Source organism: Oncorhynchus mykiss, chromosome 3 (genome assembly GCF_057628025.1).
Source record: "Oncorhynchus mykiss isolate SJ-2025 chromosome 3, ASM5762802v1, whole genome shotgun sequence".
Lineage (NCBI taxonomy): Eukaryota > Metazoa > Chordata > Actinopteri > Salmoniformes > Salmonidae > Oncorhynchus > Oncorhynchus mykiss.
Genome location: NC_143024.1, coordinates 5,903,995 through 5,930,731, shown reverse-complemented (window position 1 = coordinate 5,930,731; position 26,737 = coordinate 5,903,995). Strand labels below are relative to the sequence as shown.

Genomic DNA, 26,737 nt, shown 5'->3' with positions numbered 1-26,737 from the left:
TGCTATATACAGTACATTATCATGCACTATACTGCTATATACAGTACATTATCCTGCTCCATACTGCTATATACAGTACATTATCCTGCTATATACAGTACATTATCCTGCGCTATACAGTACATTATCGTGTACTATACTGCTATATACAGTACATTATCATGCACTATACTGCTATATACAGTACATTATCCTGCTCCATACTGCTATATACAGTACATTATCCTGCACTATACTGCTATATACAGTACATTATCCTGCTATATACAGTACATTATCGTGTACTATACTGCTATATACAGTACATTATCATGCACTATACTGCTATATACAGTACATTATCCTGCTCCATACTGCTATATACAGTACATTATCCTGCACTATACTGCTATATACAGTACATTATCCTGCTATATACAGTACATTATTCTGTACTATACTGCTATATATAATACATTATCATGCACTATACTGCTATTTACAGTACATTATAATGCTATATACAGGACATTATCATGCGCCATACTGCTATATACAGTACATTATCCTGCTATATACAGTACATTATCATGCACTATACAGCTATATACAGTACATTATCCTGCTATATACAGTACATTATCCTGCTCCATACTGCTATATAATGTACATTATCCCGCACTATACTGATATATACACTACATTATCACACTATGTACAGTACATTATCCCACTCCATACTGCTATATACAGTACAATATTCTACACCATACTGCTATATACAGTACATTATCCTGCTATATACAGTACATTATCCTGTACTATACTGCTATATACAGTACATTATCCTGAGGCAATTAAGCAGTGATTGTCGCTGCACTACCGTGGTTTTCTTGTCTGATACCAAGGTTTATTTCCTACATTCTCTGAACTTTAAACACCATGAGGAATACAACATGCAGCCGTGTTGCACTGGAATAACAACATAACAACAACATACGATGACAACATGAGAATGAATGAACACAGAGAAAGATTTAACAAACGGGCCAAACAGGAAAGACTGTACCGAGGTTGAAGGCTTCTTCATACTGCCAGTCACCACAATGTATATTTTCTTCAACAATGACCACAGTAAACAAATATTTTTGAAAACTATAACATTTCAATGAAATATCATACAATATAAAGCACTTTAAGGGGAAAGGATTGACATGTCTTGAAGAAAAAAACTATCTGGAAATATCTTGTTAAAAAATAAAAAATCTTTATTTCTTGTTTCCTGCAGTCATCAGGTCCTCCAGACAGGTGGCGCTGTCAAACCTGAACCCTTCTATGATCAGAGTGTCTCCGTCCTCCTCGATGCCGGCATCCCACATCCGAATCCTCTGGTCCCGCTGTCACAACACCAATAACACACATAACATGTAGCGAAATACAACACGCAGCGACGTCATTTTATCTCATTGAAAATAGTCAAATCATTGGCTGTGTCATACAGTGTCACATATCCTAATAGCAGTGGATACTGGATACCCAGGAGATTGTTAGTAACATACAGAAGTTACTAGAACCTAAAAAAAATGTCTCTACCTTGCCCTGGTTGTCCTGCTGGTTGGAGTATTGTCTGAGCATCCTCTCAATAGCATGCATTAACCTCTGAGCCTGACTCAACACTGACACACAGTCATAGGGGGGGGGGGATCACATCACGCAACACAGAATCAACACATTATCATCACAGAACTATTTGGACAACAGCACGGCATCATCTGCATATGTCTGAATGTATTTTATCTACCTATTTCAAATATTAAACAGATTTCAAATATGAAACATTGGAACCCGATTCTGGAAACTTCCTGAATGTTGTTAAAAAAACAAATGTACCATGTTTAAGAAAAGACAGTGGTCAGGTGACAGTATCTCAGAGACTCTTATCAATGCAGTTATTCAGATGTAAGTCTACTCACAATCCTGTGGCTGGAAGTGGCTGATCTGCAGTCTCTCCTCACAGCCCATCTCCCTGACCTTAGCCACCTCCTCCATCGCCACCTCATACGACTTCCTCATAGCGCCTCGCAGGTTCCTGTATCTGGGCTATGCCGGATTAAAAAAAACTACTTTTATTTTGTTTCTCAGACACAGATTAAGCCTAGTTTTGGAATTAAAAAAAACAAAAAAAATGTATTAGAGATTCTCCATTGAGAGGTTTTATTCTAGTTTTAGGACCAGGTGAAATCTGTGTCTGGAAAAAAACGGCGCAAAATGTTTTTAACTCCCTCCAAGATAGAGTATGTGTAACATTCTTCGTCGGGAAAAGGAGAGGAGGACCAAAATGCAGCGTGATGATTATCAATTTTAATAGAATACTTGAACAACGAACAAGAAAACAATAAACCGACAAAATGAACGTAAACGTCCCGTGAACACCAACACTGGAAACAGGAACAATCACCCACACCCCACAATACAAAACAGGCCACCTAAATATGGTTCTCAATCAGAGACAACGACTAACACCTGCCTCTGATTGAGAACAATATCAGGCCAAACACATCGAAACAGACAAACTAGACATACAACATAGAATGCCCACTCATATCACACCCCGACCAACCAAAACATAGAAACAAACAAACTATGGTCAGAGTGTGACAATATGTCTCGTCATATCACTGAATCTTTCATCTCTATTCGCCTTCACTAACGAACATTAAACTGGCACAGAAAGGAAAAAGATACATACTCTAGTGGAGGAGTTGTGGTAGAGTTCTACATGCTTGGCAGCAGCCCAGAATCTGGTATGAGGTTTCCCCAGGAACTCAACATGGTAGTGCTCCACATAACCCTCGCTGTCCAGCCTCACATACTCCTCCACGTTGGGGTCTGGACTTAGAATGGCTGGCCACCTGGAGAGAGCAACAATGATTAGTGAACGCTTTATCGGACACTGGTATGGATGAATTCAATAGAACTAACTGTAGTAGCTAAGGGACGGTTTTCATGGAACTAGATGAAACCTATTTCTGGACTAAAAAGATATTTAGGCCTAGGGTTAGTGCCTGTTTTCATGGAACTAGATTAAACCTACTTCTGGACTAAACAGATATTTAGGCCTAGGGTTAGTGCCTGTTTTCATGGAACTAGATTAAACCTACTTCTGGACTAAACAGATATTTAGGCCTAGGGTTAGTGCCTGTTTTCATGGAACTAGATTAAACCTACTTCTGGACTAAAAAGCCCTTTCAGGCCTTGATCTGAGTCCTGGAAACAGGCACATAAGCACTGACTGCCAACCATCCCGTACCATGGCCAGTTACATGCTTTCACCAGCACCAGGCTCCCGACAGGCAGCCCGGAGTACACAACCTTCAGGCCATGTTCCTTGAACTGGGAGTTGTTGGGGAAAGGGCCCTGAGGGATGCTGCAGTGGCTGAACAGAGGGTCTGGGTTCATTTGACAGTGCCAGGACTTGCCATGGTCCGGCTCAGCCACCGTTTCATCACCCTTTGGTACCAGTCTCCACTTCAGACATCTGGGAGACTCGCACTGGACCCAGGTCTTGTCTGCATAGTAGGATGTTTCATCCTCATTGGCATTCAGGTCTGGAAGAAGACTCATTTTTTTTTTACAGCTGAACTGAGCGATCTTGGCTGACCTAAACAAGTAAACACAAACATGTTGGCTAGCTAGCCCATCAGATATTGTCATAGAGACAATAAATCAGTGTCAGCGATCTATAATGTATTTGCTAAGATCTACTTGCTAGCAAATATTTTTGAATATACTGAGCTACTAGCTAGACAATGAATGAATGGCCTTTGCTAATGATCCACACATTTAGATCGTCATGATTCTAGCTAACGTTAGCCAGCTGGCTAACAACAGTCTAGCTTTGGATTAAAAAAATAATCATTCTTATTAGCGCCTTGCTAACGTCCCTCTTCGTTCAAGTCGTTTCAAAAATATATTAATAGGTAACTTACTGGCTGGCTAGCTATCTCCGAATAAATGTATTTACCCTTACACAGATTGAATCGCTAATGTGCATCACTACTACTAGCGAATTTAGCTAGCCAGCTCGCCAATTTAGCATTTTGCTAGCTACCCGGCAAAAGGCTAAAATAATCGAGTGTCGAACTTTGCAGGGGAGAGGTCAGAAGAAACCCGAGACCAGAAATGCTGTTCATATCATATATTTTTTTTGTATGAATACACATGATATTGTTTCTATAATCTCTAACCCATAGTTTGGAAGCTTTTCAAATATTATAGTATTCATCCGAGTAGTTTATCTAGCTACACAACCAGATTCATAGTTTTTTTTTAAAGTCGAGGATGACATCGGGGCTTTTATTTTGAAAGTCACATCAACCCCGGAAGTTTTTGAAAGTGACATTTCACAAGACGTTGGACGTTTCCTGGTTCATGGTTAATCACAAATGTATTTTATATCGAAAACATATCAAATAACGATTTACAACAGAGAGATCAATTTTTTTGCCATCACAGTCGTCCCGTAAATTGGTACTAAACCATGCTCGGTAGATACACAACGTGATATCGTCGAAAACAACATCAACAAAGGTAAAATAAGCTAACGCGGCTAGCTAGTATCAATTGATCATCAGCTGGCTGCGTATTCTTGTATCGTTTAGCTGCCAGATAACTGCTATAAGACTGTCATAGAAAACTGTCTCACAGTTGTAAGGTCTAGGTTAGCAATTTAGCACGATAGATAACACATCAGTCTTTAGTTTTGGTTGATCCATATTGAATAATGGCCTGTCCCGAGTTGCTAACGGTAGCTAGCTATGCTAACGTCCTTCGAAATGCTGATGTTTTGATTTTTTTCCCTGGTGTGGTGGAAAGGGACGTGTTTATTTTATGACAACCTGATATTTGTACGAATTGTTTTTAACCGATAATTGATTATGGTTTTAACTAATCGTTTCAATAATAGATAGATTCATTTCAACAAGTGTCATGACATACAACGTTGGTTTTGGTTTCTCTTTGCCGCAACAGTTCCTTAGCTCTCACTTCCGTTATCGTGTAACATTGGGACACAACATCAGGAGTCGGTGTATTGGGAATCCAACCAATACACAGACTCACGATGTTGTGTCCCAGAGCTGGTTATCGTGGTGTCTTGCACACACAGCCAAGCCCAATGCAGAGCAGGTTATCGTGGTGTCTTGCACACACAGCCAAGCCCAACGCAGCTTGTTATGGCTCAGATAAGAAAGAGAGAGGCGTTCAACCTGCTCCTCCTATATATTTTGTATATTTTCTCTGCATTTTCAAACAGTGAGGTCAACTCATCGCTAGAATCTCAATCCTGGATTTGTAGCACGGCGCACAACGATTGTCATTCTAAAGTTTGCTGGGAATAAATACATTTGTTCCCAAATATATGCAACTCTGTCAAACTCATGACTATTGTTTTGTCTTAGTTGTGTTACTACTGACTCCTCGGGTCTACCTCTGTTCTCTACTAGCTAGGTCTGGCATGGAGCTTGGCATTATTGTCTTAGTTGTGTATAATTGACTCCTCTGCTCTCTACTAGCTAGGCCTGGCATGGAGCTTGGCATTATTGTATTGTCTTAGTTGTGTATAATTGACTCCTCGGGTCTACCTCTGCTCTCTACTAGCTAGGCCTGGCATGGAGCTTGGCATTATTGTCTTAGTTGTGTATAATTGACTCCTCGGATCTACCTCTGCTTTCTACTAGCTAGGTCTGGCATGGAGCTTGGCATTATTGTCTTAGTTGTGTATAATTGACTCCTCGGGTCTACCTCTGCTCTCTACTAGCTAGGCCTGGCATGGAGCTTGGCATTATTGTATTGTCTTAGTTGTGTATAATTGACTCCTCGGGTCTACCTCTGCTCTCTACTAGCTAGGCCTGGCATGGAGCTTGGCATTATTGTCTTAGTTGTGTATAATTGACTCCTCGGGTCTACCTCTGCTCTCTACTAGCTAGGCCTGGCATGGAGCTTGGCATGGAGGCAGTGGAGGATGATATCTGCATTCTGAAGCATGAGACGGCGTACGGTGGAGCAGGGGAGAGCCCCGTGTCCGTGTGTGCCGGGGACGAGTCCGTAGCCTCCCACTTTGCCTTGGTCACAGCGTACGAGGACATCAAGAAGAGGCTGAGAGACACGGAGAGAGAGAACACACTGCTGAGGAAGAGAGTCAAACAACTGGAAGATAAGGTACAGGATGAGGGGGGTGGGGCTTCATTAAGACACAACAGGAACAACTTCATACATGCGTATCTTGATACAGTAAGTTCTCAGCAGGAGCATTAAAATACAACTTTATTATCCTGATAGGGACGTTGATTTATTTTTGGGGAACAGATAAAACCTCAAATGGTCAAAGTACATCTAGCTCAATACATCTAGCTCAATACATCTAGCTCAATACATCTAGCTCAATACATCTAGCTCAATACATCTAGCTCGATACATCTAGCTCAATACATCTAGCTCAATACATCTAGCTCGATACATCTAGCTCAATACATCTAGCTCGATACATCTAGCTCAATTGTCATGGGTTGTTCGCACAGTAAAACATTGTCACTTATCAATGTGTTGAGGTGATCCTGTTCATGGAGAGGCTTGCATCATGAGATTCAACAGCAGTGTGTTGTACCCTGTAGCTGTGTGTTGTACCCTGTAGCTGTGTGTTGTACCCTGTAGCTGTGTGTTGTACCCTGTAGCTGTGTGTTGTACCCTGTAGCTGTGTGTTGTACCCTGTGGCTGTGTGTTTTAACCTGTGGCTGTGTGTTGTACCCTGTAGCTGTGTGTTGTACCCTGTAGCTGCGTGTTGTACCCTGTAGCTGTGTGTTGTACCCTGTGGCTGTGTGTTGTACCCTGTGGCTGTGTGTTGTACCCTGTGGCTGTGTGTTGTACCCTGTGGCTGTGTGTTGTACCCTGTGGCTGTGTGTTGTACCCTGTGGCTGTGTGTTGTACCCTGTGGCTGTGTGTTGTACCCTGTGGCTGTGTGTTGTACCCTGTGGCTGTGTGTTGTACCCTGTGGCTGTGTGTTGTACCCTGTGGCTGTGTGTTGTACCCTGTGGTTGTGTGTTGTACCCTGTGGCTGTGTGTTGTACCCTGTGGCTGTGTGTTGTACCCTGTGGCTGTGTGTTGTACCCTGTGGCTGTGTGTTGTACCCTGTGGCTGTGTGTTGTACCCTGTGGCTGTGTGTTGTACCCTGTGGCTGTGTGTTGTACCCTGTGGCTGTGTGTTTTAACCTGTGGCCGTGTGTTTTAACCTGTGGCCGTGTGTTTTAACCTGTGGCCGTGTGTTTTAACCTGTGGCCGTGTGTTTTAACCTGTAGCTGTGTGTTTTAATCTGTAGCTGTGTTGTAACTGATGTGTGGTTGTAACCTGTAGCTGTTCAGGCCTGAAGCTCCTTCCCCTGAAGGACCCCAGTACGTCAACAAGGCCTTCAGTGCCTACCGTGGCATCTACATGGAGAAGGAGGACCTGCAGCTGGAGCTTAATAAACTGGTATGTACAGTCCACTAGGTCCAGCTGGTGTGTACAGTCCACTAGGTCCAGCTGGTGTGTACAGTCCACTAGGTCCAGCTGGTGTGTACAGTCCACTAGGTCCAGCTGGTGTGGACAGTCCACTAGGTCCAGCTGGTGTGGACAGTCCACTAGGTCCAGCTGGTGTGGACAGTCCACTAGGTCCAGCTGGTATAGACAGCCCACTAGGTCCAGCTGGTGTGGACAGCCCACTAGGTCCAGCTGGTATGGACAGCCCACTAGGTCCAGCTGGTATGGACAGCCCACTAGGTCCAGCTGGTGTGGACAGCCCACTAGGTCCAGCTGGTGTGTACAGTCAGCTGGTGTGGACAGTCCACTAGGTCCAGCTGGTATGTACAGTCCACTAGGTCCAGCTGGTATGTACAGTCCACTAGGTCCAGCTGGCGTGGACCGTCCACTAGGTCCAGCTGGTGTGTACAGTCCACTAGGTCCAGCTGGTGTGTATAGTCCACTAGGTCCAGCTGGTGTGTACAGTCCACTAGGTCCAGCTGGTGTGTACAGTCCACTAGGTCCAGCTGGTGTGGACAGTCCACTAGGTCCAGCTGGTGTGGACAGTCCACTAGGTCCAGCTGGTGTGGACAGTCCACTAGGTCCAGCTGGTGTGGACAGTCCACTAGGTCCAGCTGGTGTGGACAGTCCACTAGGTCCAGCTGGTGTGGACAGTCCACTAGGTCCAGCTGGTGTGGACAGTCCACTAGGTCCAGCTGGTGTGGACAGTCCACTAGGTCCAGCTGGTGTGTATAGTCCACTAGGTCCAGCTGGTGTGTACAGTCCACTAGGTCCAGCTGGTGTGTACAGTCCACTAGGTCCAGCTGGTGTGTACAGTCCACTAGGTCCAGCTGGTGTGTACAGTCCACTATGTCCAGCTGGTGTGGACAGTCCACTAGGTCCAGCTGGTCCGTATCTCTTCCTGTCTTTATCCTGTCTCTTTGTAACTGTCTCTCCTCCTCTCTCCTTCACTGACTCTTCAATTTTTACTCTTCATCATATCTCTCTTTTTTTTAACTGTGTTTCTCTAGAAGAGGGAGAAGAGTGAGTCTGAGAGGCTCCTGAATGAGCAGCTGCAGGCCAAAGAGATGGAGCTGCTGCAGTTAAAGACTGAGATGGAGACCAGCCAAGGTACTTTAATGACCAGGGACTTAACCTCAGCCAAGGTACTTTAATGACCAGGGACCAGCCAAGGGACTTTAATGATCAGGGACTTAACCTCAGCCAAGGGACTTTAATGACCAGGGACCTAACCTCAGCCAAGGGACTTTAATGACCAGGGACTTAACCTCAGCCAGGGGACTTTAATGACCAGGGACTTAACCTCAGCCAAGGGACTTTAATGACCAGGGACTTAACCTCAGCCAAGGGACTTAACCTCAGCCAAGGAACTTAACCTCAGCCAAGGGACTTTAATGATCAGGGACCTAACCTCAGCCAAGGAACTTAACCTCAGCCAAGGGACTTTAATGACCAGGGACTTAACCTCAGCCAAGGGACTTTAATGACCAGGGACTTAACCTCAGCCAAGGGACTTTAATGACCAGGGACTTAACCTCAGCCAGGGGACTTTAATGACCAGGGACTTAACCTCAGCCAAGGGACTTAACCTCAGCCAAGGGACTTAACCTCAGCCAAGGGACTTAACCTCAGCCAAGGGACTTAACCTCAGCCAAGGGACTTTAATGATCAGGGACCTAACCTCAGCCAAGGGACTTTAATGTCCAGGGACTTAACCTCAGCCAAGGGACTTAACCTCAGCCAAGGAACTTAACCTCAGCCAAGGGACTTTAATGATCAGGGACCTAACCTCAGCCAAGGGACTTTAATGACCAGGGACTTAACCTCAGCCAAGGGACTTTAATGACCAGGGACTTAACCTCAGCCAAGGGACTTTAATGACCAGGGACTTAACCTCAGCCAGGGGACTTTAATGACCAGGGACTTAACCTCAGCCAAGGGACTTAACCTCAGCCAAGGGACTTAACCTCAGCCAAGGGACTTAACCTCAGCCAAGGGACAGTATCATTACCAGGTTTTCCCCTTAGTCTCACCAACAGACTGACATGCAGTGTCATCCTGACCAGGCAGGGAGGGACCTTCCCTTTACTCTCAGCCAAGGTGTAATCACCAGGATTGTCCCTAATGTCCAGCTAAGGGACAGTTAATGCCCATTACTTTTCACTGAGTCTAGACGCTCAAATCCCAATGTGCCCACTATCCCACAGACAAGCTAGAGTGTTCATTGTTCAACCTTCTCTACCCTGATGTTCAACGTTTCTACAGTGTTACAGAAGTAGAAGGGGACGGATGTCACATGACCCAGAAGTGACAACGTTGTATTCTAACCGTGTGTGTGTGTGTGTTCTCTCTCTCCATAGTGATGAAGTCTCTAACCAGTACTCAGGACTACTGGCAGGTGGACAGGATCAACAGTGAACTGAAGATGCATACTCTGCAGGAGGAGTTGGAGAGGATGACTCTGGAGAAGAACCGACTGCAGGGACACTGTGGGGTAAGACTATGTGGATATAGAACTAGTGTGTTTCATTCATAAAGGTTCTGATGACCCAAAAACCCTGGTGAAGGTCTGTTGACCCAGAAACCCCGGTGAAGGTCTGTTGACCCAAAAACCCTGGTGAAGGTCTGTTGACCCAGAAACCCCGGTGAAGGTCTGTTGACCCCAAAACCCCGGTGAAGGTCTGTTGACCCAGAAACCCCGGTGAAGGTCTGTTGACCCCAAAACCCTGGTGAAGGTCTGTTGACCCAGAAACCCCGGTGAAGGTCTGTTGACCCAAAAACCCTGGTGAAGGTCTGTTGACCCAAAACCCCGGTGAAGGTCTGTTGACCCAAAACCCCGGTGAAGGTCTGTTGACCCAGAAACCCAGTGAAGGTCTGTTGACCCAAAAACCCAGTGAAGGTCTGTTGACCCAGAAACCCAGTGAAGGTCTGTTTACCCAGAAACCCAGTGAAGGTCTGTTGACCCAGAAACCCAGTGAAGGTCTGTTGACCCAAAAACCCAGTGAAGGTCTGTTTACCCAAAAACCTGGTGAAGATATGTTGACCCAGAAACCTTTGTTTGAGGTCCATTAACACACATTGTGGATCAACCAGAATGCCAGTGTAGTTTCCCTGGCTTTCTTTTCCAGACATGGTCTGTGAACTACGCTCTTATTCTAGGGTTTCAATTATAACTCTTTTGATGACCTCCCTCTTCCTAGGATTCTTCTGGAACTGACTGTGACCAGAATCACATGGAGTCCAACCCCAGGTATGTCCTTCATCTCCTCAGAACTACTTCTTCAGGTTTGACACCAGGGGGGGGGAAAGATCTCACTAAATAAATTGAAGCAGAAGCATTTAGCCCCATTTGAAATACCTGTCATTGTGTAGATGCCATACGCCAGCCACCAGGGGGAGACAAAGCATTGTTTACCTCAGAGCCGGGTAGATCTATGTCTGTAGTTTACCTAGCAACAGGGTTCACTCTATATACACTCACTGGACTCAATAAGAAACTCGTCTGAGTACTGGGACATGCCACTCAGATAGATGGATCGTACTAGGATGCATGCCACTCAGATAGATGGATCGTACTAGAATAGACTAGGATGCGTGCCACTCAGATAGACGGATCGTACTAGAATAGACTAGGATGCGTGCCACTCAGATAGAAGGATCGTACTAGAATAGACTAGGATGCATGCCACTCAGATAGACGGATCGTACTAGAATAGACTAGGATGCATGCCACTCAGATAGACGGATCGTACTAGAATAGACTAGGATGCATGTCACTCAGATAGACGGATCGTACTAGAATAGACTAGGATGCATGCCACTCAGATAGACGGATCATACTAGAATAGACTAGGATGCATGCCACTCAGATAGATGGATCGTACTAGAATAGACTAGGATGCGTGCCACTCAGATAGACGGATCGTACTAGAATAGACTAGGATGCATGCCACTCAGATAGACGGATCGTACTAGAATAGACTAGGATGCATGCCACTCAGATAGATGGATCGTACTAGAATAGACTAGGATGCATGCCACTCAGATAGACGGATCGTACTAGAATAGACTAGGATGCATGCCACTCAGATAGACGATCGTACTAGACTAGACTAGGATGCATGCCACTCAGATAGACGGATCGTACTAGAATAGACTAGGATGCATGCCACTCAGATAGACGGATCGTACTAGAATAGACTAGGATGCATGCCACTCAGATAGACGGATCGTACTAGAATAGACTAGGATGCGTGCCACAGAAATTCAAGGCATCAGTTGTTGCAAAACAACCAACTCTGCCAGTTGTCCCCATGCTGATGAACACTAATATCTAATCTCTCTTACACTGGCTCTATATACACTCACTGGCTCTATATACACTCACTGGACTCACTGGCTCTATATACACTCACTGGCTCTATATACACTCACTGGCTCTATATACACTCACTGACTCTATATACACTCACTGGCTCTATATACACTCACTGGACTCACTGGCTCTATATACACTCACTGGACTCACTGGCTCTATATACACTCACTGGCTCTATATACACTCACTGGCTCTATATACACTCACTGGCTCTATATACACTCACTGACTCTATATACACTCACTGGCTCTATATACACTCACTGGACTCACTGGCTCCATATACACTCACTGGCTCTATATACACTCACTGGACTCACTGGCTCCATATACACTCACTGGTTCTGTATACACTCACTGGCTCTATTTACATTCACTGGACTCACTGGCTCTTTATACACTCACTGGTTCTATATACACTCACTGGTTCTATATACACTCACTGGCTCCGTATACACTCACTGGTTCTATATACACTCACTGGTTCTGTATACACTCACTGGTTCTGTATACACTCACTGGCTCTATTTACACTCACTGGCTCTATATACACTCACTGGCTCTATATACACTCACTGGACTCCCTGGTTCTATATACACTCACTGGTTCTATATACACTCACTGGCTCTATTTACATTCACTGGACTCCCTGGTTCTATATACACTCACTGGCTCTATTTACACTCACTGGTTCTATATACACTCACTGGACTCCCTGGTTCTATATACACTCACTGGCTCTATTTACACTCACTGGCTCTATATACATATACATATACCATACGCTCACACACACATATTGACGCCACACACAGACACTCTGTCACACACTTCACACTCTTCACGTTGCTGCTACTCTGTTTATTGTCTCCTGATTGACAAGACAATTTCACCTCCACCTACATGTACATATTACCTCAACTACCTGCTACCCCTGACTCTGTATGGTACTCCTTATAGTCTCATTACTACCTGGTACCCCTGACTCTGTATGGTACTCCTTATAGTCTCATTACTACCTGGTACCCCTGACTCTGTACTGGTACTCCTTATAGTCTCATTACTACCTGGTACCCCTGACTCTGTATGGTACTCCTTATAGTCTCATTACTACCTGGTACCCCTGACTCTGTATGGTACTCCTTATAGTCTCATTACTACCTGGTACCCCTGACTCTGTACTGGTACTCCTTATAGTCTCATTACTACCTGGTACCCCTGACTCTGTACTGGTACTCCTTATAGTCTCATTACTACCTGGTACCCCTGACTCTGTACTGGTACTCCTTATAGTCTCATTACTACCTGGTACCCCTGACTCTGTACTGGTACTCCTTATAGTCTCATTACTACCTGGTACCCCTGACTCTGTACTGGTACTCCTTATAGTCTCATTACTACCTGGTACCCCTGACTCTGTACTGGTTCTCCTTATAGTCTCATTACTACCTGGTACCCCTGACTCTGTATGGTACTCCTTATAGTCTCATTACTACCTGGTACCCCTGACTCTGTATGGTACTCCTTATAGTCTCATTACTACCTGGTACCCCTGACTCTGTACTGGTACTCCTTATAGTCTCATTACTACCTGCTACCCCTGACTCTGTACTGGTACTCCTTATAGTCTCATTACTACCTGGTACCCCTGACTCTGTATGGTACTCCTTATAGTCTCATTACTACCTGGTACCCCTGACTCTGTATGGTACTCCTTATAGTCTCATTACTACCTGGTACCCCTGACTCTGTACTGGTACTCCTTATAGTCTCATTACTACCTGGTACCCCTGACTCTGTATGGTACTCCTTATAGTCTCATTACTACCTGGTACCCCTGACTCTGTACTGGTACTCCTTATAGTCTCATTACTACCTGGTACCCCTGACTCTGTATGGTACTCCTTATAGTCTCATTACTACCTGGTACCCCTGACTCTGTACTGGTACTCCTTATAGTCTCATTACTACCTGGTACCCCTGACTCTGTACTGGTACTCCTTATAGTCTCATTACTACCTGGTACCCCTGACTCTGTATGGTACTCCTTATAGTCTCATTACTACCTGGTACCCCTGACTCTGTACTGGTACTCCTTATAGTCTCATTACTACCTGGTACCCCTGACTCTGTACTGGTACTCCTTATAGTCTCATTACTACCTGGTACCTCTGACTCTGTACTGGTACTCCTTATAGTCTCATTACTACCTGGTACCCCTGACTCTGTACTGGTACTCCTTATAGTCTCATTACTACCTGGTACCCCTGACTCTGTACTGGTACTCCTTATAGTCTCATTACTACCTGGTACCCCTGACTCTGTATGGTACTCCTTATAGTCTCATTACTACCTGGTACCCCTGACTCTGTACTGGTACTCCTTATAGTCTCATTACTACCTGGTACCCCTGACTCTGTACTGGTACTCCTTGTAGTCTCATTACTACCTGGTACCCCTGACTCTGTACTGGTACTCCTTATAGTCTCATTACTACCTGGTACCCCTGACTCTGTACTGGTACTCCTTGTAGTCTCATTACTACCTGCTACCCCTGACTCTGTACTGGTACTCCTTATAGTCTCATTACTACCTGGTACCCCTGACTCTGTACTGGTACTCCTTATAGTCTCATTACTACCTGGTACCTCTGACTCTGTACTGGTACTCCTTATAGTCTCATTACTACCTGGTACCCCTGACTCTGTACTGGTACTCCTTATAGTCTCATTACTACCTGGTACCCCTGACTCTGTATGGTACTCCTTATAGTCTCATTACTACCTGGTACCCCTGACTCTGTATGGTACTCCTTATAGTCTCATTACTACCTGGTACCCCTGACTCTGTACTGGTACTCCTTATAGTCTCATTGCTACCTGGTACCCCTGACTCTGTATGGTACTCCTTATAGTCTCATTACTACCTGGTACCCCTGACTCTGTACTGGTACTCCTTATAGTCTCATTACTACCTGGTACCCCTGACTCTGTATGGTACTCCTTATAGTCTCATTGCTACCTGGTACCCCTGACTCTGTATGGTACTCCTTATAGTCTCATTACTACCTGGTACCCCTGACTCTGTACTGGTACTCCTTATAGTCTCATTACTACCTGGTACCCCTGACTCTGTATGGTACTCCTTATAGTCTCATTACTACCTGGTACCCCTGACTCTGTACTGGTACTCCTTATAGTCTCATTGCTACCTGGTACCCCTGACTCTGTATGGTACTCCTTATAGTCTCATTACTACCTGGTACCCCTGACTCTGTACTGGTACTCCTTATAGTCTCATTACTACCTGGTACCCCTGACTCTGTACTGGTACTCCTTATAGTCTCATTACTACCTGGTACCCCTGACTCTGTATGGTACTCCTTATAGTCTCATTACTACCTGGTACCCCTGACTCTGTACTGGTACTCCTTATAGTCTCATTACTACCTGGTACCTCTGACTCTGTATGGTACTCCTTATAGTCTCATTACTACCTGGTACCCCTGACTCTGTATGGTACTCCTTATAGTCTCATTACTACCTGGTACCCCTGACTCTGTATGGTACTCCTTATAGTCTCATTACTACCTGGTACCCCTGACTCTGTACTGGTACTCCTTATAGTCTCATTACTACCTGGTACCCCTGACTCTGTATGGTACTCCTTATAGTCTCATTACTACCTGGTACCCCTGACTCTGTATGGTACTCCTTATAGTCTCATTATTACCTGGTACCCCTGACTCTGTATGGTACTCCTTATAGTCTCATTACTACCTGGTACCCCTGACTCTGTACTGGTACTCCTTATAGTCTCATTACTACCTGGTACCCCTGACTCTGTATGGTACTCCTTATAGTCTCATTACTACCTGGTACCCCTGACTCTGTACTGGTACTCCTTATAGTCTCATTACTACCTGGTACCCCTGACTCTGTACTGGTACTCCTTATAGTCTCATTACTACCTGGTATCCCTGCACAGTGACTCTGTACTGGTACTCCTTATAGTCTCATTACTACCTGGTATCCATGCACAGTGACTCTGTACTGGTACTCCTTATAGTCTCATTACTACCTGGTATCCCTGCACAGTGACTCTGTACTGGTACTCCTTATAGTCTCATTACTACCTGGTACCCCTGCACAGTGACTCTGTACTCCTTGTATATAGTCTCATTACTACCTGGTATCCCTGCACAGTGACTCTGTACTGGTACTCCTTGTATATAGTCTCATTACTACCTGGTACCCCTGCACAGTGACTCTGTACTCCTTGTATATAGTCTCATTACTACCTGGTACCCCTGCACAGTGACTCTGTACTCCTTGTATATAGTCTCATTACTACCTGGTACCCCTGACTCTGTACTCCTTGTATATAGTCTCATTACTACCTGGTACCCCTGCACAGTGACTCTGTACTCCTTGTATATAGTCTCATTACTACCTGGTACCCCTGCACAGTGACTCTGTACCCCTTGTATATAGTCTCATTACTACCTGGTACCCCTGCACAGTGACTGGTACTCCTTCTATATAGTCTCATTACTACCTGGTACCCCTGCACAGTGACTCTGTACTCCTTGTATATAGTCTCATTACTACCTGGTACCCCTGCACAGTGACTCTGTACTGGTACTCCTTGTATATAGTCTCATTACTACCTGGTACCCCTGCACAGTGACTCTGTACTCCTTGTATATAGTCTCATTACTACCTGGTACCCCTGACTCTGTACTCCTTGTATATAGTCTCATTACTACCTGGTACCACTGACTCTGTACTCCTTGTATATAGTCTCATTACTACCTGGTACCCCTGACTCTGTATGGTACTCCTTATAGTCTCATTACTACCTGGTACCCCTGACTCTGTATGGTACTCCTTATAGTCTCATTACTACCTGGTACCCCTGACTCTGTATGGTACTCCTTATAGTCTCATTACTACCTGGTACCTCTGACTCTGTATGGTACTCCTTATAGTCTCATTACTACCTGGTACCCCTGACTCTGTACTCCTTGTATATAGTCTCATTACTACCTGGTACCACTGCACAGTGACTCTGTACTCCTTGTATATAGTCTCATTACTACCTGGTACCCCTGCACAGTGACTCTGTACTCCTGGTATATAGTCTCATTATTTTATTGTGTTACCATTTCCTAGTTTATTTAGCAAATGTTTCATCCTTAAACTCTGCATGGCTGGGAAATGGCTGGTGAAGAAGCATTTCACTGTAAAGTTCACTACAGCTGTGTGTGTATCAGGAGCGTTTGACAAATACAAAGGGATTTGATCTCATTTGGACCTCCAGTACATTATTATGTCCACTAGTTGGCGCTACAGACCCAGAGTTTTATTCATAGAGAACAAAGTAATAGCCTTTTATCACACCGAACAGGTGCCTGTCGGAAACGATTCCTTCTCCATCCTGTGAATCTCACAGAGAAATCTTTAAGCCCGAGCATCATTTTTTTGAAAGTGTAAGGTTTGAAAAGCACTTGGCAAATAAATATGTTATAATTCAGTAGAAAATCAGTAACGTTGTAGATTTTTTATATTTTTTTATCCCCTGGTGTCTCTCTCTCCGCTGAGTCCGGTTTAGTCGACGTGTTCGTGAGATCTGTGCCCCTCTACAAGGCAGTCTTCCAGGTGCTGCCACCAACATCACGTCTCAAACTCCCCTTTTTGATGCTCAAAACATCTTGTCTTGTTCATTTATTTATTTTAATTTTTTTTCGTGGTATTCAATTGTTAGTCTCTCCCGAGCAGTAACTACTAAGGTTGAAGGTCATGTGTCCTCCAAAACACAACCCAACCAAGCCGCACTGCTTCTTAACACAGCGCGCATCCAACCCGGAAGCCAGCCGCACCAATGTGTCGGAGGAAACACCGTACACCTGGCGACCTGGTTAGTGTGCACTGCGCCCGGCCCGCCACAGGAGTCACTAGTGCGCGATGAGACAAGGATATCCCTACCGGCCAAACCCTCCCTAACCCGGACGACGCTAGGCCAATTGTGCGTCGCCCCATGGACCTCCCGGTCGCGGCCTGCTGCGATGCAGTGCCTTAGACCACTGCGCCACCCGGGAGGCCCCTTGTCTTGTGCATCTTGACTCTATAATCGAAAATATGTATTTAGGTCTTTGCGTTAATGTATGATGTTGAAGGATTTTCCTTCTATTATCAATTAAATGTATTTATTTTAATATTCTGGAATTGCTTGGAGCAGCAGAAAGGGGCAGCATTACTGTTTTCACAAATAAATACAAATAATAATCTGTGTATTCCTGATTTAAGTATGTATTATATAAATATTATAATCTGTGTATTCCTGATTTAAGTATGTATTATATAAATATAATAATCTGTGTATTCCTGATTTAAGTATGTATTGTGCAAATGTAAATGGTCCTGTAGATGAATGTAGGAGTGTTGTCCTGTAGATGAATGTAGGAGTGTTGTCCTGTAGATGAATGTAGGAGTGTTGTCCTGTAGATGAATGTAGGAGTGTTGTCCTGTAGATGAATGTAGGAGTGTTGTCCTGTAGATGAATGTAGGAGTGTTGTCCTGTAGATGAATGTAGGAGTGTTGTCCTGTAGATGAATGTAGGAGTGTTGTCCTGTAGATGAATGTAGGAGTGTTGTCCTGTAGATGAATGTAGGAGTGTTGTCCTGTAGATGAATGTAGGAGTGTTGTCCTGTAGATGAATGTAGGAGTGTTGTCCTGTAGATGAATGTAGGAGTGTTGTCCTGTAGATGAATGTAGGAGTGTTGTCCTGTAGATGAATGTAGGAGTGTTGTCCTGTAGATGAATGTAGGAGTGTTGTCCTGTAGATGAATGTAGGAGTGTTGTCCTGTAGATGAATGTAGGAGTGTTGTCCTGTAGATGAATGTAGGAGTGTTGTCCTGTAGATGAATGTAGGAGTGTTGTCCTGTAGATGAATGTAGGAGTGTTGTCCTGTAGATGAATGTAGGAGTGTTGTCCTGTAGATGAATGTAGGAGTGTTGTCCTGTAGATGAATGTAGGAGTGTTGTCCTGTAGATGAATGTAGGAGTGTTGTCCTGTAGATGAATGTAGGAGTGTTGTCCTGTAGATGAATGTAGGAGTGTTGTCCTGTAGATGAATGTAGGAGTGTTGTCCTGTAGATGAATGTAGGAGTGTTGTCCTGTAGATGAATGTAGGAGTGTTGTCCTGTAGATGAATGTAGGAGTGTTGTCCTGTAGATGAATGTAGGAGTGTTGTCCTGTAGATGAATGTAGGAGTGTTGTCCTGTAGATGAATGTAGGAGTGTTGTCCTGTAGATGAATGTAGGAGTGTTGTCCTGTAGTCTCTTCTCATTGTAGTCTTGTATTGTTATTTTACAGCGATAAGGCAGTGCTACAGTCCTATGAGGCCCTGGCCACTGAGATCTCCTCTCTACACTCAGTGTTGAAACAACAGTCTGACCTAGTGAAGAAGCTCGGAGACAAATCACAGCTACCAGCTAACAGACGAGGTGAGTTACAAACCACAGCTAGCAGCTAACAGACGAGGTGAGTTACAAACCTCAGCTAACAGACGAGGTGAGTTACAAACCACAGCTAACAGACGAGGTGAGTTACAAACCACAGCTAGCAGACGAGGTGAGTTACAAACCACAGCTAACAGATGAGGTGAGTTACAAACCACAGCTAGCAGCTAACAGACGAGGTGAGTTACAAACCACAGCTAGCAGCTAACAGACGAGGTAAATTCTAAACCACAGCTAGCAGCTAACAGACGAGGTGAGTTACAAACCACAGCTAGCAGCTAACAGACGAGGTAAATTCTAAACCACAGCTAGCAGCTAACAGAGAAGGTGAGTTACAAACCACAGCTAGCAGCTCACAGACGAGGTCAATTCTAAACCACAGCTAGCAGCTAACAGACGAGGTAAATTCTAAACCACAGCTAGCAGCTAACAGACGAGGTCAATTCTAAACCACAGCTAGCAGCTAACAGACGAGGTCAATTCTAAACCACAGCTAGCAGCTAACAGACGAGGTCAATTCTAAACCACAGCTAGCAGCTAACAGACGAGGTCAATTCTAAACCACAGCTAGCAGCTAACAGACGAGGTCAATTCTAAACCACAGCTAGCAGCTAACAGACGAGGTCAATTCTAAACCACAGCTAGCAGCTAACAGACGAGGTCAATTCTAAACCACAGCTAGCAGCTAACAGACGAGGTCAATACTAAACCACAGCTAGCAGCTAACAGAGAAGGTAAGTCCTGGCTGGGGGCACTTTCAGCAGACGTTCTGTAATGATCTGGAAGGTTGCAGACAGAAATGTCTTGAGATGTGTGTATTTTCTAGGTAATGTATTTCTATCTGAACAATCCAGGATAATGTGCCCTCATTAACATAATCCCTGTGTATGAGGGAGAGGGCCTCGGACTAAAGAGCAGATTGTCTGACATACTGCTACTTATTTAGTGTAGAGAAATTAATGTTTTCTCTTCAGGTTCCCTTTCCTTCTCTGAGTGATAACGAAACCCAACCTGTCTTTTCACACATCTTAAAACAACATGCCATCAACAAGGAATCTTTCAAAATAAAAGTTGTTGATGAAAGAGAGTCTACTATACTACTGTAGGCTAGGTGGAGAAAGAGGGATGCTACTGTAGGCTAGGTGGAAGAAAGAGGGATTCTACTGGAGGCTAGGTCGAGAAAGAGGGATGCTACTGGAGGCTAAGTGAAGAAAGAGGGATGCTACTGGAGGCTAGGTGGAAGAAAGAGGGATGCTACTGTAGGCTAGGTGGAAGAAAGAGGGATTCTACTGGAGGCTAGGTGGAGAAAGAGGGATGCTACTGGAGGCTAGGTGGAGAAAGACAGCTGAGCTATTATCATAGCACTACAATGGTAGAGGATATATTAGGATATTAAAGCCATCTCTCTTTCCTGTTCTGATGTTTTTCACCCCTGAAGAGATGTAGTTTTGTTGCTATTCTCTTTGTGGAACAGGGGACCAAACAAGAGGTGTAAATTAGAATGAAATATAAAGAGCAGATATATTTATTCTAGTGAATATCCCAGACTAATCCTGTTTCCTAGATGAGAGAGAAAAAGGGGAGAGATGTATTTATTCAAAGACACCGAGCATCTGTATTCGTCAGAGGTTCTTACTACGAAATCACTTTTATTCAAATGGGAAACTCTCATGGGACTGTCTCTCTCTCTCTCTCTGCCTCCTGCTCTTCCATCAAACACAGAGGAACTCTCATTTAAACTTTATTATTATCTGCTCAACATGATGATTGGATAGAAAACCAATGATGTGTGTGTCTAATGTTGCATGCGTTTGTGCTGCATATTAAAGAGGGTGTGTGTGTGTGTGTGTGTGTGTGTGTGTGTGTGTGTGAGACGTTTGACTGAACTGCTCTGACTCTCTTTACCATAGAAATAAATGTATATTCTCTTTAAATATTGTTGCTAAGCCATGTTATCTCTTGAGGGATGCATCTCTCTAAAAGCCTTAATCAGGCCTGGGTGTGTTGTGTTTCTGAAGCCTGTCTAGTTCTGAAGGGAACGTCAGAGGTGTGATTCTCACTCCCATCTCTCCTCACACTACTCAGCCCAATTAGCTATAGAGCCTCTGGAAACTACAGTGTCTGGCTGGCTGTCCCTCTGCCTGTCTGTCTGTCTGGTTGTCGCTCTGCCTGTCTGGCTGGCTGTCCCTCTGCCTGTCTGGCTGGCTGTCCCTCTGCCTGTCTGTCTGGCTGTCCCTCTGCCTGTCTGTCTGGCTGTCGCTCTGCCTGTCTGTATGTCTGTCACTGCCGGTCTGCATGGCTGTTCGTCTGCCTGTCTGTCGCTCTGCCTGTCTGTCGCTCTGCCTGTCTGTCGCTCTGCCTGTCTGTCGCTCTGCCTGTCTGTCGCTCTGCCTGTCTGTCGCTCTGCCTGTCTGTCGCTCTGCCTGTCTGTCGCTCTGCCTGTCTGTCGCTCTGCCTGTCTGTCGCTCTGCCTGTCTGTCGCTCTGCCTGTCTGTCGCTCTGTCTGTCCGTCACTATGTCTGCCTGTCTGTCTGTCACTTTGATTTCTAGAGGATAAAACTAAACTAAAATGCTGACTGACTGTAAGATAAATCATTTCTTACTAAATATTTTGTCTATTATATTCACACACTGTTTACTAATTCCTTTTCAGCATCACCCAACCCAACCACATATCCCTAAAGGTACACTCTGTCAGCATCACCCAACCACACATCCCTCAAGGTACACAGGAACCATCTTTAATTCATTAGCCTAGTTATTGGCATTCATCCAATTTAGAGGATTCAATTCATCCAATGTAGAGGATAATGGATATCAATCAACAGCATTTTGAGTTGATTATTGAGCCCAAATGATTACTAGAGCCAGTCACACTAACTGAAATGATTACTAGAACCAGTCACCCTAACTGAAATGATTACTAGAACCAGTCACACTAACTGAAATGATTACTAGAGCCAGTCACCCTAACTGAAATGATTACTAGAACCAGTCACACTAACTGAAATGATTACTAGAACCAGTCACCCTAACTGAAATGATTACTAGAACCAGTCACACTAACTGAAATGATTACTAGAGCCAGTCACCCTAACTGAAATGATTACTAGAACCAGTCACACTAACTGAAATGATTACTAGAGCCAGTCACCCTAACTGAAATGATTACTAGAACCAGTCACACTAACTGAAATGATTACTAGAACCAGTCACCCTAACTGAAATGATTACTAGAACCAGTCACACTAACTGAAATGATTACTAGAGCCAGTCACCCTAACTGAAATGATTACTAGAACCAGTCACCCTAACTGAAATGATTACTAGAACCAGTCACCCTAACTGAAATGATTACTAGAGCCAGTCACACTAACTGAAATGATTACTAGAACCAGTCACCCTAACTGAAATGATTACTAGAGCCAGTCACCCTAACTGAAATGATTACTAGAGCCAGTCACCCTAACTGAAATGATTACTAGAGCCAGTCACCCTAACTGAAATGATTACTAGAACCAGTCACACTAACTGAAATGATTACTAGAGCCAGTCACCCTAACTGAAATGATTACTAGAACCAGTCACCCTAACTGAAATGATTACTAGAACCAGTCACACTAACTGAAATGATTACTAGAGCCAGTCACACTAACTGAAATGATTACTAGAGCCAGTCACACTAACTGAAATGATTACTAGAGCCAGTCACTCTAACTGAAATGATTACTAGAACCAGTCATAATAGACAGTGGAATAAATGGTGTGGTGTTGCGATACTAACAGAGTTCCATGGACAAAGGATTGCAACATAATCCAAATGAATATTCTCTGGTCTTCATGAACAGTCAGGTGTGATGAGTTGCTTTGTTTGAGTGCTGCTTTGGGGTAGGTGGCAAGGGTGATGGTGCCTGTCTGGCTGTCTGTCCCTCTGCTTTGGGGTAGGTGGCAAGGGTGATGGTGCCTGTCTGGCTGTCTGTCCCTCTGCTTTGGGGTAGGTGGCAAGGGTGATGGTGCCTGTCTGGCTGTCTGGCCCTCTGCTTTGGGGTAGGTGGCAAGGGTGACGGTGCCTGTCTGGCTGTCTGTCCCTCTGCTTTGGGGTAGGTGGCAAGGGTGATGGTGCCTGTCTGGCTGTCTGTCCCTCTGCTTTGGGGTAGGTGGCAAGGGTGATGGTGCCTGTCTGGCTGTCTGTCCCTCTGCTTTGGGGTAGGTGGCAAGGGTGATGGTGCCTGTCTGGCTGTCTGTCCCTCTGCTTTGGGGTAGGTGGCAAGGGTGATGGTGCCTGTCTGGCTGTCTGTCCCTCTGCTTTGGGGTAGGTGGCAAGGGTGACGGTGCCTGTCTGGCTGTCTGTCCCTCTGCTTTGGGGTAGGTGGCAAGGGTGACGGTGCCTGTCTGGCTGTCTGTCCCTCTGCTTTGGGGTAGGTGGCAAGGGTGACGGTGCCTGTCTGGCTGTCTGTCCCTCTGCTTTGGGGTAGGTGGCAAGGGTGATGGTGCCTGTCTGGCTGTCTGTCCCTCTGCTTTGGGGTAGGTGACAAGGGTGATGGTGCCTGTCTGGCTGTCTGTCCCTCTGCTTTGGGTTAGGTGGCAAGGGTGATGGTGCTAAGTACTGGGTCTTGTTCAGTAGGGCATAACGTTGTAGGACATAATGCAACTGAAAACCAACAATTGGTGTCATTGTACCAGTTCAGTTTAGTACCGAAACAACCGCGTCAAAATGTTTCCTCCTGTTTTGACGTCTACTGAACACGACCAGGTAAAAACATTCTAATTATCTGACAACCTGATTTTGAAGAAAGTTAAAGAAGATGTTTGTGCCCTTCTCTCTCTCTCTAGCTGCACCAACTGTCCCTGTGCAGTGCCTGGACGATGTGGAGAAGAACCTGAACCATGGAACAGTCCGCATGACCGTGCCCCGAGCCCCTAGTGCCCCCCCTGTCCCCTCCAGCTCTGGCCGGCCCTGCCTTCCCCCCGTGGGCCCACCGGCTCTGGAGGGTCTCAGGGAGGACTACTGGCCAAACGGTCCCTGGTCCAGCCACTACCCTGGTGCCTTGGGTCTGGACAGTACTAGTCCTGTCCTCCTGCCTCCTCCTCCTCTCAACCAGGCCTCTCTAGATGACTCCTCCTGGTCCTTCCCCTCCCCGCCCAAACCCAGCGACGCCCTCTTCTGGGAGGGCCAGAGGCAGGGTCTGAGCCAGGGCAGCCCCATCCACTCCTCCAGGGGTAGTACCCCCATGAGCCCTAATGGAGACTGGGCCAAGCCCCCACCCTACTGAGGTGGAGGACCCCCTGGCTCTAAGGCTGCCCTGCCGTGCAACACCCAACCTGCCTTAAGATGAGGAGACAACTCCTATGGACTCTCCAGCCTGGGGAACTTGCTCCAGGATGATTCAACTAGCCACAGAGCAAACCACGGGAGAAGCTTCTGATGGGCTACCCTCTGACCCGGCCCAGACACACTGATGACTCCCCTCCCTGGGAATCAGGTGGCAGAGAAAGGAAGGGGTTTCATCTACCCAAGAGAGAAAGATGATGGGATGAGTCCTCGACAGCCAGATTATGACTGTGTTTATGTGTGTGTATCCCATACTGGTATTTACTAGAGCTCAAAGCTGTAGTGAACTAATCCACAGTCTGACTGCTTTTCAATTTTAGCCCCTCCCTCCTAATGTGACTTATTTACATGTTATGTATTATAAAGGTATATAGTCAATCCTTCTGTTATCTGTCCTTAATAATATAGAGGTCATAGTGTGTCTGCGCTGTAACAGACACTGGTATATATATATATACACCCCCCAGTAAGCACCTAAAGCTGTTTTTAATCACACAACACAGCGTAGCCTAGTGGTTAGAGGGGTGGGGGCAGGTAGCCTAGGGGTTTAGAGGGGTGGGGGGGCAGGTAGCCTAGGGGTTTAGAGGGGTGGGGGGGCAGGTAGCCTAGGGGTTTAGAGGGGTGGGGGGGCAGGTAGCCTAGGGGTTTAGAGGGGTGGGGGCAGGTAGCCTAGGGGTTTAGAGGGGTGGGGGGGCAGGTAGCCTAGGGGTTTAGAGGGGTGGGGGGGCAGGTAGCCTAGGGGTTTAGAGGGGTGGGGGCAGGTAGCCTAGGGGTTTAGAGGGGTGGGGGGGCAGGTAGCCTAGTGGTTAGAGGGGGGGCAGGTAGCCTAGTGGTTAGAGGGGTGGGGGCAGGTAGCCTAGGGGTTTAGAGGGGTGGGGGGGCAGGTAGCCTAGGGGTTTAGAGGGGTGGGGGGGCAGGTAGCCTAGGGGTTTAGAGGGGTGGGGGGGGGGCAGGTAGCCTAGTGGTTAGAGGGGGGGTGGGGGGGGCAGGTAGCCTAGTGGTCAGAGCGTTGGGCCAGTAACCGGAAGGTTGCAGGATCGAATCCCTGGGTTGACGAGGTTAAAATCTGTTTGGGCCAATAGCACCAAAAGCCAAAGGTTTTTAACCACACAACACAAGGTTTTAAATCTCCACGCAGCTTGCCTTGTCCTAAACCCCGTAACAAGGCAAATCTGTCAGTTGTTTCAGATACTGATGGCTAATTTGTATTGTATTTGTTTACAACTTACATTACACTACCAACAGTATGTGGACACCTGCTCCTCGAACATCTCATTCCAAAATCATGGGCATTAATATGGAGTTCGTCCCCCCCCCTTTGCTGCTATAACAGCCTCCACTCTTCTGGGAAGGATTTCCACTAGATGTTGGAACATTGCTGAGGGGACTTGCTTCCATTCAGCCACAAGAGCATTAGTGAGGTCGGGCACTGATGTCTGGTGATTAGGCCTGGCTCGCAGTCTGCGTTCCAATTCATCCCAAAGGTGTTCAATAGGGTTGAGATCAGGGCTCTGTGCAGGTCAGTCAAGTTCTTCCACACCGATCTCGACAAACCATTTCTGTATGGACCTCGCTTTGTGCACGGGGGCATTGTCATGCTGAAACAGGAAAGGGCCTTCCCCAAACTGTTGCCTAACCTGGTACCAAGTTCTGGTGGGCTGACAGGCCAAATCCACACCATACCTGGTACCAAGTTCTGGTGGGCTTACAGTACAAATCCACACCATACCTGGTACCAAGTTCTGGTGGGGTTACAGTCCAAATCCACACCTAACCTGGTACCAAGTTCTGGTGGGCTTACGGGCCAAATCCACACCATACCTGGTACCAAGTTCTGGTGGGCTGACAGGCCAAATCCACACCTAACCTGGTACCAAGTTCTGGTGGGCTGACAGGCCAAATCCACACCTAACCTGGTACCAAGTTCTGGTGGGCTTACGGGCCAAATCCACACC

At 45.7% G+C, this 26,737-nt stretch overlaps 2 protein-coding genes across 8 annotated transcripts; one reads left to right on the top strand and one right to left on the bottom strand.

The window, feature by feature from the left end:
• Positions 1 to 867: 867 nt before the first annotated feature.
• LOC110506977 (zinc finger CW-type PWWP domain protein 2) lies at positions 868 to 4,367 on the bottom strand. 3 transcript variants are annotated; one of them, XM_021586856.3, is made up of 6 exons: positions 3,969 to 4,367; positions 3,290 to 3,640; positions 2,729 to 2,891; positions 1,953 to 2,079; positions 1,573 to 1,655; positions 868 to 1,376 (listed from the first exon to the last, which is right to left on the bottom strand). In XM_021586856.3, the coding sequence occupies exons 2-6, from the start codon at positions 3,601 to 3,603 to the stop codon at positions 1,248 to 1,250; spliced, it is 816 nt and encodes a 271-aa protein (XP_021442531.3). In that variant the 5' UTR covers positions 3,604 to 3,640; positions 3,969 to 4,367; the 3' UTR covers positions 868 to 1,247. The 3 variants fall into 3 exon arrangements, with proteins under 3 accessions (XP_021442531.3, XP_021442539.3, XP_090075861.1); XM_021586864.3 differs by having other exon boundaries at positions 4,010 to 4,367; XM_090219735.1 differs by lacking the exon at positions 1,573 to 1,655.
• On the top strand, positions 4,346 to 25,160 carry LOC110506966 (5-azacytidine-induced protein 2). Of its 5 annotated transcripts, none has more exons than XM_090219720.1 (9): positions 4,346 to 4,569; positions 5,963 to 6,198; positions 7,386 to 7,502; positions 8,561 to 8,660; positions 9,911 to 10,044; positions 10,751 to 10,800; positions 19,305 to 19,435; positions 22,104 to 22,134; positions 24,284 to 25,160. In XM_090219720.1, exons 2-8 carry the CDS (start codon positions 5,974 to 5,976, stop codon positions 22,130 to 22,132), a joined length of 786 nt encoding a protein of 261 aa, XP_090075846.1. In that variant the 5' UTR covers positions 4,346 to 4,569; positions 5,963 to 5,973; the 3' UTR covers positions 22,133 to 22,134; positions 24,284 to 25,160. The 5 variants fall into 5 exon arrangements, with proteins under 5 accessions (XP_090075846.1, XP_090075841.1, XP_090075829.1 ...); XM_090219715.1 differs by having other exon boundaries at positions 4,349 to 4,569; positions 22,104 to 22,174; XM_090219722.1 differs by having other exon boundaries at positions 4,350 to 4,569; positions 5,967 to 6,198; positions 22,104 to 22,174.
• Positions 25,161 to 26,737: the final 1,577 nt, after the last annotated feature.

Bases quoted from the DNA above. Each gene is read 5' to 3' on its own strand.
- LOC110506977 (XM_021586856.3), bottom strand. From the start codon at position 3,603: ATGAGTCTTCTTCCAGACCTGAATGCCAATGAGGATGAAACATCCTAC. The intron at 2,892-3,289 runs GTACGGGATGGT...TGCTCTCTCCAG, and splicing joins AAAGCATGTAACTGGCCATG to GTGGCCAGCCATTCTAAGTC. The intron at 1,656-1,952 runs GTGAGTAGACTT...ACTGTGTGTCAG, and splicing joins CCACTTCCAGCCACAGGATT to TGTTGAGTCAGGCTCAGAGG.
- LOC110506966 (XM_090219703.1), top strand. From the start codon at position 5,974: ATGGAGCTTGGCATGGAGGCAGTGGAGGATGATATCTGCATTCTGAAG. The intron at 6,199-7,385 runs GTACAGGATGAG...TGTAACCTGTAG, and splicing joins TCAAACAACTGGAAGATAAG to CTGTTCAGGCCTGAAGCTCC. The intron at 8,661-9,910 runs GTACTTTAATGA...CTCTCTCCATAG, and splicing joins TGAGATGGAGACCAGCCAAG to TGATGAAGTCTCTAACCAGT.